This window comes from Pristis pectinata, chromosome 10, assembly GCF_009764475.1.
Source record: "Pristis pectinata isolate sPriPec2 chromosome 10, sPriPec2.1.pri, whole genome shotgun sequence".
Classification (NCBI taxonomy): Eukaryota; Metazoa; Chordata; class Chondrichthyes; order Rhinopristiformes; family Pristidae; genus Pristis; species Pristis pectinata.
The window spans coordinates 36,299,459-36,311,721 of record NC_067414.1 but is presented as its reverse complement, the minus strand read 5'-3'; the positions used below and the strand labels follow the sequence as shown (position 1 = coordinate 36,311,721).

The 12,263-nt window shown below is 39.7% G+C and overlaps 1 protein-coding gene across 1 annotated transcript; it reads left to right on the top strand.

Annotated features, from left to right (window-relative positions):
* Positions 1–310: 310 nt before the first annotated feature.
* On the top strand, positions 311–2,967 carry pou3f2b (POU class 3 homeobox 2b). The gene has a single exon (XM_052024642.1). It carries the CDS (start codon positions 595–597, stop codon positions 1,747–1,749), a length of 1,155 nt encoding a protein of 384 aa, XP_051880602.1. The 5' UTR covers positions 311–594; the 3' UTR covers positions 1,750–2,967.
* The last annotated feature ends 9,296 nt before the right edge of the window (positions 2,968–12,263 follow it).

Below are 12,263 nucleotides of genomic sequence, written 5' to 3'. Positions count from 1 at the left end.
CGAGGTGTTTGGCAGCTTTTCTCCGAGTATCTGTTACTGTGTTCCTATTGTTTCCAAGTATTTACTGCACTTCTACCCCATTCGTCCTGGGCCTGCTACATTTCCCGTTTGACGGAGGACGGAATTATAACTTGCAGCACTGTAATACTGAACCGGGCGCCGGAGCTCTTGAGTTGTTCACTTTGCTGCTTTTGTTTTGATTCCTGTTTCGGAGAGCAGGAGCATTTTGTTTCTTTGCTCCCCCCCCCCCCCCCCCCCCACCAACCACTCTCTCTCTCTCTCTCTCTCCTCCCCTCCGCTTCCCCTTTTCCTCCTTCCGCGTGGTTGCCCTGCCTGCATGGGTCCAGAGAGCAATCAAAGAAATCCCCCACCAGGCCCGGCCGCCAATCGCGTGCCGGGGATGCTGTTCCCCGACCTGGGTTGCCATGGCTCCTCACATCAATCAAGAGGCAAGCAACCAATGGGAGGACGGGGCCGGCGCGCGCACGGCGTCGGCTTTTCCTGCTCGGCGCTGCTGCCAATGATCCGAGCTCGGTGCAAGTTGTCAAAGGCTCGGCTCGTTTAACAAGTCAGATCACTCCGGCTTAGCAAGTCATGGCGACCACAGCATCTAATCATTACATTACGAGCGGCAATATCCTCACCTCCAACTCCATCGTGCACGCCGAGCCGGGGAGCATGCAACAAGGGACAGCCTACAGGGATGCACAGAAACTGGTCCAGAATGATTACATGCAAAGCAATGGGCACCCTCTCAGCCACGCTCATCAATGGTTAACCGCTCTCTCACACGCCGAGGGATCTCCGTGGTCGGCCGGCGTGGCGGCCAGTCCCCTCGGCCAACAAGACATCAAACCCACGGTGCAATCGGGGAGGGACGAACTCCACAGCGGGGGCACCTTGCACCACCGGCCGCCTCACATGGTGCACCAGCACGGCAACCACCACGGCGCATGGGGCAACACCACCTCAGCCCACATCCCCAGCATGGCATCCAACGGCCAAAGTCTCATCTACTCGCAGCCGGGTTTCACGGTCAATGGCATGATCAACCCAGCATCGACCCAAGGCATGCACCATGGACTGAGGGAAGCCCACGAGGAGCATCACCACGGGGACCATAGTCAACACCACCAGCAGCAACATCAGCAGCAACACCACCATCACCAGCACCAGCATCAGGGTCACGAACACTCGGACGAGGACACCCCTACCTCGGACGACTTGGAACAGTTCGCCAAGCAGTTCAAACAGAGGAGGATCAAGCTAGGATTTACCCAAGCCGACGTGGGACTAGCTCTTGGGACGCTCTACGGCAATGTCTTCTCGCAGACTACCATCTGCAGGTTCGAAGCGCTTCAGCTGAGCTTTAAAAACATGTGCAAACTCAAACCCTTGTTGAACAAGTGGCTGGAGGAGGCCGACTCGTCGTCTGGAAGCCCCACCAGCATAGACAAAATTGCTGCCCAAGGCAGGAAGAGGAAAAAGAGGACCTCTATAGAGGTGAGCGTCAAGGGGGCTTTGGAGAGCCATTTTTTGAAGTGCCCAAAGCCCTCGGCCCAGGAGATCACCACTCTGGCGGACAGTCTGCAGCTGGAGAAGGAGGTGGTCAGGGTTTGGTTTTGTAATAGAAGACAAAAAGAGAAACGAATGACTCCTCCCGGAGGAGCTCACCCCGGAGCCGAGGATGTATATGGGGCCAGGGACACCCCGCCGTCACATCATGGGGTTCAGACTTCTGTACAGTGAATGCTCTCCCCCTCACATCTTTTGTTCCTTTTATTTGTTCTTTTCTTAACGAACAGCTTAAAACACCGGACTATCGTTGCGATAGCACATGTTAATGATGTGTTTTGACCTATACAGATGGAGCTCGCAGGCAAATGGAGTGAGTATATAAATAATAACAGAGGCACTGATATACATACCTTTAGAAAACTGTGGCGAAGAGACACAAAACTGCCTAGGATAGAATGGGACCTGAAAGGCTGCTATAATTGTTAATGTATAGATCCACTGTGACAGGCAGAAGCAAAGGGTTTTGTGTGTGTGTGTGTGTGTGTGTGTGTGTGTGTGTGTGTGTGTGTGTGTGTGTGTGTGTGTCTGAAAGCAGAGGAGGATTTGGCCACGAGCTGCAGTTTTGATTGTTGCAGGAAAAGGTAAAAGGAGTGGAAAAGAGAATTCCAGTACACTGCTCTCCGGACTAGCCACTATTCTAGTCATTTTGCGGGTTTGTTTAAAAGAAAATCCCAACAGAGTGGGAGACATTTCTCCTGGGCGCTGAATTGTACAAGACGAGAGGCAGTGTATGGGAGCAGAAAATAGGCTGTGTCAATCAGGCAGAGAGGGGCTCAGCTCAAACGATACAGTTCTCTCCAGGAACTGAAGTTGAGAGCTGCGAAATAGCAAACAGAATCAATTCACATAAACACAAAGAAGTAAATAAATGAACGACAAATCGATACATTTCAGGCGCTATAAAGTATTACAGATCACCGACTAAAAGTTTTACCCCCATGTTTAATAAAAACTAATTCCGGTGGCAAGAAATGCAATACCTTTTATACGAGAGGACTATTACAAATATGCTAGCCAGCGTCTTAACGCCTCCGAATTAGCACTGTACAATAATGAATAAATAAAATTTCAGAGTCAAAATGTTGTAGTTCCTGCCACATTTTTTCGAAAAAATATATTGCAGTATAAAACATTGTACTTATTAAACGTGCGTCTACAATCTAACATAAAAACAATCTACAGTCGGATAAAATGAGACAAAAAACCTTTAAAACATATCAGTATATTGCGCTTTCTTACAAAGAACATATCCAAACATTCAAAATTCTAGAAAAGGTGTGTACATATTTGAGATATTTTGATGTGGTGATATGATTGTAATTTAACCGCAGTTATAGCGATTCCTAAAGACAATAAAATTTAGTAAAGTGTTAGAAAAACATTTAAAAATGTAAAAAAAAACACCGGGTCAGATAGGTTGGTACAGACAGAAATAATCCTGAGACACGAACTAAATTTGTGTCTGTTCGTTTAGTAAAATGAAGTTGAACGTGGAGTACTTTGTTAGAACCTTTTCTCATAGGTTTATGGAGAGCGGTTACCATGCACATCTTATACCACTATGTATATATGTTGCATAAATTTGTCTTTTGAACTGAAGAAGATAAACATTATCTGAATGATTTTTTTCCTTGTATACATTTTTCCATAATGCTGCCCAGGGAATTTTAATATCATTTTCACGTGGCCTGCCTCAATGTATTTATTTCTTTAAAAGAAGTTCTGGAAACTGTTTCTTCTGTAGCTTTAATTGATTAGATGTTATATGTGGGATGTAAATTTTTCCGTTATGCGTCCCCCCCCCCCCCCCCCTCCCCACCCTTCTCTTGAAAAGATTGTTTTTGGTACATTTCAATGTGTCTTGTGAAGATAAAAGAAGCAACGCAGAGTCCCTTATATATTTATGTTAAAGTAATATTTTATTACTTACATAAAACAAGCGATCGCACAACCTTGAAGTCTTATGTGGTGGTTTTGTGGGGAAATTACATTTTCTGAGCGGATGGCGGGAGCGCATAGTTTATCCACTAAACCGGTATCAAGGCCACAGTATTATTCTAATGAGAGCATGAATATAATATTCACTTCTATAACACGGCAATAATTGTACAAAGAGAATCCCAATAGATATGAAGGAACGCACTTAGAACCAGAAATACATTGTTTTCAAAATATCTTGATTTCGTAATGTAATTCTTATTTTTTGTGTGCGTGTAGAGACACGATATCTTTTAAAATCATGCTTTAACACCTGCCCGTGTGACTGCGCAAACATGTATTTTCTTATTTACTGAATCGGTATATTGAATTATAAATCTTAAACCTTATTTTAGTGTAAATTGCATATAATTTTAATTATAAATAACGATAATGATGCAGATGAGTAAACGCACAATGGTTAAAAGTGATCTGGATACATTTTGCATATGTGGCAATCTACATATTCTTTAAGATATTTTAACTAATATACCACTGTGGCTAGTTTCAAATAGAATCGTTTATTCTGCACGTGTCATCCCTCCTACAGTGTAATACCGACGGGCTTCCCTGATTTTTGTTTTAAATTCCACGTACCTATATTTTAAATTATCGTTTGCAACGTTTTGTTTTTGAATTGGCTACAATGTTTGATAAATCAGCTTTCTTTTTCGAGTTAAAAGCTGGCTGGAGACCAGTTCACTTCTATGCTAAGTCAATATTACACGCGTACAGAACATATTCAGCTAAATTATCTTATCAATACAAAGAGAAATTTGACAGAAAGAAGAAGTGTTTTCTGACCACAAACGTGCTGATCGGGTGAAATGTTTTAGTTGGGTATGGATCCGGGAGCATTGTTCAATAGTTGCCGCTGTGTGATCAGTAAGGGTTGTGAGTGCCCTCTATTGGCCAGCGCCGCAGATAGGCTGATGATCAACGAGCGGCTTTCTTCCAGAACGGTTCAATTTTACCTGCCGGCGTTTACCCCGTTTGCTGGTTTCGTAGCGAGAGCATTTATTTACATCCATAGCACATTTAGTGCTTCTCATACATTATCATTAACACGACAAGTTAACTATCCAAAATGCTGATTATTTGGGAAAAGTAAATAGACAATCGAGAGGGAAACTATAAACATTCCAGGTTATTTCCCCCTGAATATGATTTCGCTGTATACCGAATCCTATGCTAAACTTTATGAAAGTGGTAACTATATCCGCGAAGTGAACACGTCCAAGTGAGTAGTGCAGAAATGCGTTAATTCAGATGGAACAGGTTACATTCTGTAGTTGTATTGTTTATATACTCAAAATCTATTGAGTTATAGCAATCTACACAATATGTAAATGAGTAAACAATAACAACCAATAATTAGATAATAACAGCATTTACTAAATGCCGTTTATCTAATCATACAAAATTTAAACTTCCACACTTTTTTAAAAAAAACATGCATTGTTTCGAGATTATCCTCAGTTCTTAGCGTTAAACGCAATTGTTACTTTAAAGTTGTGCAATCTACAGAAAACAATGAACGCTACCTCTTTCGCCGAATTTCGTTCAATTGTTTCGTCTGATCTTTTAAATTAGTTTTATACCAACAAGTGAAATGAAGCCGTACAAACAGAAAGCCGGAGTAATCGGTTAGCTCCTAATCTAACGCAAAAGGGAAGTTTCGGATGTATTTCACTATTAAAAATGAATTATTAAATTAGGTTCCGGTAATCGATCCATTAATTTGCTTTTACAGACTATTTGAAAACACTGTGCTCCGCATCACCAAACCCTCCCAAATCCCATACCCTCCACATTTTTACCAATTTTATTTACCATTCCTTCCACATTGACAGTCCCAGGAAACTGAAGGCCACTCAAAAAATTAGATAAATTTAATTCCGTTTACCTTTTGGCATGCTTTAGATTTTTCTGGATAGAAAGGGAGAAATTACTTTGGAATTCAAGGGCAGATTGTGAAAGGGACATAGATTTGTAAGCCGATAGTATAGTCATCTTACATTCAATATAATTATTACACCACAATATTTGCGCTGTCTTGTTTTGCATTCATTCAGCTGTGTGAGTGTGATAAACATGATTTTTTTCCCTGTAGCAAATGTATGGTAGAGTGTCAAAATGCGATTCCCTAAAAATACAACATATTTTACTCTTGAAGTAAAAAAATAATGCAAATGACGGCCTCGGGGGTGGGGGTGGGGGATGAATTTTGAGGCCAAGCCCTATTCTCTCCAAAAGTTTACGATGTTTCCGGGCCGTTTCTTTGCGGGTGGATGGGTGGGGATGGAGGAGGCGTGGGGGAGGGCGGGGGTGGAATTTCAGCTGCCAGCGCATCAGATATTTGAGATTTGTTATTGGAAACATGTCGATACGATGAACATGGCCAGGCACTGTCATAACTTAAGCAAATTGTAGCTTGAGGATGTTTGTAATGATAATTTACTCATATACAATGATATTCCAAAATTCAATTTTATAAAACTGCAATATTAATATGTTTTTTTAAAGCAGGACAACATATTTGAACGCTACGAACTTTTCTAGTCTTTACAAACCTGTAACAAAAATATATTTTAGATATATAACATGCTGGTGCTGATGTGCTGTGGTTTGGAACTCACGTCATATTCAGAACTGTGAGTTACTTATTTACTTGTTGGACGTTTATCTATCTATAAATAAATATCTCGGTCTATTGAAACTGGCCTCCCAACCACTTCCACCCCGTCCATTAAATATTCAAACGGCTGGTTTTTAACACCACGCGCAGAATAACCCAGGGATTCAGAGGAGATAATTCGAATGGATCATTGGATGAAACCAGTTAAATTAAAATGTGTGGGTCCTTTTATTCGAACCCTAAGTTGTGACAATATCGGTTATATGACTAACGACCTCATTTCAGTTGAGGAGTAAAAGGATGAACAATTTATTTACTTCCAGTTGGTCATAGGGACAAATCAGGGACGCGTTCACACGCTATGCTCCAAAACTATGCAAACTCATTCAGAACTATTAGAAGCTGATTTGTGCAAATGCACGAACAAAGGCAGCGACGCTAACATCCCCACTAGTGCAAGGGTTTGCACCTACATACTCCAGAAAAATTATGTAGGAGTTAAGGGACAGAATTATAAAGAGACGTTGATGTGAATCCTAGACACAGCTATGGGGTTACACCGACACATTCTGTGCAATTGAATTAAGCTGTTACGTAGTTACTCGTAGGGATCCTAAAAACGACCCTGAGAATTATCATTAAATAAAAGCGCTGACGACCCAAACATTCAAATTTACGCAACCAAACGAACTTCGATTTGGAAGAATAAATTAGAAAGCACAACTTATTCATATTACTAAGGTGCATACAACTGTCAGAGACCTAGTTATTTAAATACACACCGATACTTTAAAAGTTGAAATCCACTCCTCGTATAAAATGGTAATGGTTTAAGTGCACGTGCATACACATATATGCAAAAAAAAAACAACAGGAATATGATTATGTCTATGCACAAAAACAACTGGGGTATGCAGACATGGATATAGATGATATACACAAAAAACTAGAGAAGTGAAAGTTATAGAAAACGAATCCCGTCGTAATACAAAGAACCCGAATGCATATTTAACCACCTCAACACATACAGATGTACACACACATAGACACATAGATAGACAACAAGAAGGTGAAGGGTGTTCTCACAGTTACAATAGAGATGTCTCATGTCAATCATTGGCCACAAGTAATTTGAGCTCAGTGGAAAGGAGGTTTTATAGGAAATCCCGTATCACGTTGCATTGTCATTGGCTTTGGAAAACAGAACCGTATATTAACAGTTACCTGATTTTGTATGTTTTATTATAATAAGAATAATTATTCATACATATATTTATATTTTATTTTCTTAATCTATACTCCTTGTACCATTGTCAATGGGGACGCTAAGGTTATATTTTCAGGAATTACGTCAAAATGTGTTTTGACTGAACTACCTTTAGGAAAAGATTAAGATAATAATATGTACCTTTAAAAAAGTATGTCCTTGTGAGGCCCGTATGTTACACAGATCCAATATGTCACAATAACCACAATGCAAAGTGTATCTTATGGGATACGCAACGAAAAAAAGTCACCCGTATAAATTATTTCGCAGATCAATCAGATCTTATCTGTACCATAACAGTGTGCGTGATATTATATCTAAACTGGTAATACTTTGAACGATAATCGTTACTCTTCCGAAATTTTCACAAAAAAATAGCTCGCACACAACATCGTAAAACAACCAACAAGGAGATGTTCTTGTTGGCTGGTCTACAAGGAAGTCTACTCTGAATTGAGTTGGTGGCTGTTATCTTCCGGAAAGCAATGCGTTTTTAACGCAGGGAATAAGTACTCAATGGGTTAACTAAATATTATTTCAAGTTGGCGGCCTTCTTGCTTATAAAACAGTCCTTTAGCATCTTCGTGTAAATGAAAGCTATCCGTGCTACACTGGAAAAGAATTCCTGTCCCGCACACGACTCCATTGAAAGTCAAGACCGTTTGTTCAAGTTTAAAACGGGCGAAGCTTACAACAGCAGCAAATAATTTAGACCAATGCATTTTTGCTTCTGCGAATTAAAAGTTATCCAAAGTCCTTCAAGTTAAAATGCAATATCGTTGGATTCAAATAAATAACGTATAATGCCGGGTTAACTGATTCTTAGAAATTATGTTCTGGAGGCAAAGTTGTAACAGTTGCTGATCTTAATATAGACAATGGAGGGAATCATTCGACCTTCATCTTTAACGATGATCAGCAATGGCAATCTCCGTGATATCATTGCGATTAATACTTCTAAGCAACGAAAAGAAACCTCTGTTTACCCTAGATCTGCGTCTCCTTTGATATTAAAAATGCATTTTTGTTTACTTAGTCTTATATCATGGAAGTTCTTTGCAATTATTCCAGTTCAGGGACATTCTCTGCTGCAATCTTTAACCTGCTGCGGATTCACGGCCCAACCCTTCAGGGACCTTGATTTTCAATAATGATTTTATTGTGGATGTGTACATATAATTTATAGTTTCTGTTTCCGAACTTCAGTATTGTCAATTTACATACGAGCTACTGCGCGTTGTTGGTTTAGGCATTGCTACTCAGGGGGCTGGACAGACTCGTTTAATCGGAGTTCAGTAGTTGCAGTTGGAAATCAAGTTTAATGTTGACGGGAATGAATAGCAGGAGAGGAACATCTGTGCGCGTGCACGTGCGGCGAAAAAGGTTAGGAGTTTAAAAAGACATTGCAGTATGGGCATAGGAAAGACCAGGTCGTCGAAAGATGCTGCTGATGTTTTTTTAACGTATATCCTGCATTTTAAAAATAAATAGAAATGTAGAAATGGACTTTGTTTTGTAATTTTGTCAAAATAATTAGGAGAATGTCGTATTGTGTTTCCAATTACCCTTATGGCCACAGTAATGGAGAGAGACACTCAGGCACATAAAATGTGAATAAAAACAATTTTATACGTGATGTGAAAAAAAAATGTCCACATACAGTGAGGAACTTTATAGGTGTATTTACTTCTTTCGTTCCCAGCAATGAAATAAGAACAGAGCGGAAAGTCAATCAATTATTAATCTATTTGCAGTTGTTGACTTTCGAGGAATTGGGATAAGAATCTGCTCTTGTGCATCTTTAATAAAGGGGCGAGTTAATACAAGGTCAGTTTCTGATTGCTCGATCTACCGACCAATCGTTAATTCACTGAGAGAATTTTGCATGAAATACTGGCATGAATGCCCACCGACGCAGCAAATTATGGGTTCAAAATTATGAGAAACCTCGTCAGAAAACTAAGGATTTTTGTTCAAAAAATAGTTCACGTCAATTCCAATTCAATTGTGAAAGAAACCAGTTGGGGAAAAGTCTAAATTACAGGAAAATATGGATTGCTATCATTTGTTCCATTATATGCTGCAGAAAAATTTGGAGCATAGGTACATTTCTGACACGTCTGAAAGGTTTCCTCTTTGATCCCCGGACGCAGTCTTGTAATTCAACAGAACCAGAGTAATTCCGAATATTTCAGTCAGGTCGGAAAATCTAACACAGTTTTTCGAGAAAAGAAAATAAATGCTATTTCCACATTCCAGCACAGTTTTGCGCGCCTGCGAAAAAAAACTACGAAGAAAGCCTACGTGAGTAGCACTGCTGTCAGCTATATTGCTGAATGTTTACTAACAATACTGGCAACTTTCTAAAAGCATTCAGGCAAGTGAATGCTAAGCTGGTGCAGATAGGATATTTTGTCAGTTGTTAAATACGGTTTATCTGTTGCCTCGATGGAGACATATTTCTTTAATGGAAACCTGATTTGAATATTTTTCAGCACCGACACTTTCAATAGCATACCCAAACTTCCCAACATACACACCAAATATGAAGTGTTTTGAAAGTTCGTGTGTCTGAGCTTGAAAGGTCTGATGATCGCGGTTCCGACTGTCTGAGCACGGTACAATGGCGTGCCCTATCGGTTAAAATGGGAAACTACAATTTTCATCGGTTTTCGAAACCTGCAGTTCGATCAACACAAACAAAAACTGCCCCGAAATGAATGTTTTTTTAAATTAAATTTTGCGCTGTAGCACCCTTGCCCATATTCCAGAAAAAAACACACTAAAAGAAACAGAATTGTGTGAGAATTCGATCGAAAATGAGATTTATTTGCAGAGTCGGTAACACATCCAGTGTCGCCAAATCATTGGCTGATTGTTCTCATCAGAGTGGCTGTTCTCTCTGATCAATCACACATTGATCGGTCCGTCTAAAAGTGGGGTCCGCAATGTTATTGCGATGTACTCCACAGACAAATAACAGAACAGGGATTCTATTACAATCTTAAATTGTCATGTTAGTTAATTTAAGATGTCACGGGTATATCCGCCACCGTGCAATGTTTATTATTAATCAAACAAAATGTTGTTATATTATGGTCAATACCAGTTAGTTCCGATGAGTGGCATTGTACATGTTAATGAACATTATTTTGCTTCAATCGAAGGTGAATGATATTAGTCGTACTCGGTAGCACACAAACATGACGCCCTCTATAAAATGCAAAACATAACGTTGCCCCGCCCTGCGACAATCACTCGGGCTGAATACAGAACACCATTGCAGTAATTATTATCCTTCAACAAAAGTCTTATTAGGGATTCCTTTAAAAAGTTAGCCCCGCGCACTTATGTTCATGTGGTCATACACAGCGGGAAAATATAAGCCGATTTTTGTTTTTGTAGAAATATTAGCGATTATATCGCTTGACCAGTCACGAGTTCAACTTCATTTCCAATTCTCCCAAACCCGAGCATTTGAGGTTGTCTCAAGTTTCATAACTATTGTCGTGGCAATACCAGCAGACACGCCAATGAGAAATTAAGGTTTACCAGTTATAACAATCGAAAAACAATAACAAAGTTTTATTATGTATGATTATATGTGTATCGTTGACTGAATGGAGGAAATTAAATATGTTTATGATTTGAAGGTGAAATTACTATATTGGTTACTACTCCAATCAGGTTCTTTCACTCCACATAATTCATCTTTATTTTAAAATGCGAACTGTAACAGTTGAGAAAACCTAGAATATGTTTTGAACCAAATGAGCGATATTCAACATCAAGGATGCATGAACAATATTTGATATTTTGACTTCTTAATGGATAAAGTTTCACCTGCGTTTCATTACATAAAAACAGAATTCGCTCCCCATAACTCGCTAAATGTGAAACATATCCAGACTGCTGATTAAATCTACAGTATCAACGTGAACTTTGACCTTCTCGGAGTTAAGTTAACCGAGTTGGTGTCCATCAACACCAGAGAATTGCCTTTCCACTCGTAGTCCAAAACTTTGAAAAAATTCCCACCACTAGGAGACTGTAATTTATTCTGCGTGTACTTGATTTCTTTGAACTGTAACATTTATCATGGCTTATGTTTGTCTTACTTTATTTCGATAAGGAGGAAGTTTCTTCATGCCATTCTTGGAGTCACAAATGTTTCCCGCAGCGCCCTTCGGCAATAATAACTACCAAATGCAGTTACGGAATACCAGTGTGGCGAATTGTTGGACGCTTAATTGGTGGAACATCTGTCTGGGGGACGAGTTTTTGTTTTATATAAAGGGGGAGACTAAAGTAGTGAATGATTTAACTTGCATACAATTAAACAAGGAGAAATCTGAAGAGACTTTGTTTGTTTATTTTGGAAATAGCTAGATTCAGGCTTCCAAGGGATTTGTAACCTTTTTTCCAGAATTGCAAGCACATTTTAAAAAAGGATTGTGTAAATGAAGCAAACGTTTACAACAAAATCAGTATTCCGAATATTACAATGCAGGCAACGCCTGATCAGGCGAATATTGCTATTGAAGAAGGTCAATGAAACAAGCTTTAATTTCACTTTAAACTGCCACTGAGTCAATCCGTCATTACCATAAATAGCTTTCACTGACTGCTTTGATGTCAGGTGTAAAGGGTTCAAGAAAATTCACCCTTCTCTCACATCACATATGATATATACTGTTTAAAGATCACCTTTGTGAATACGCTACGTTGCAATGTCCACTTTTTCCAAAAAAAATCACTGGCTGCAAAGTGCTTTTGTGGTCACGGAAGTTCAAACAGTCATAC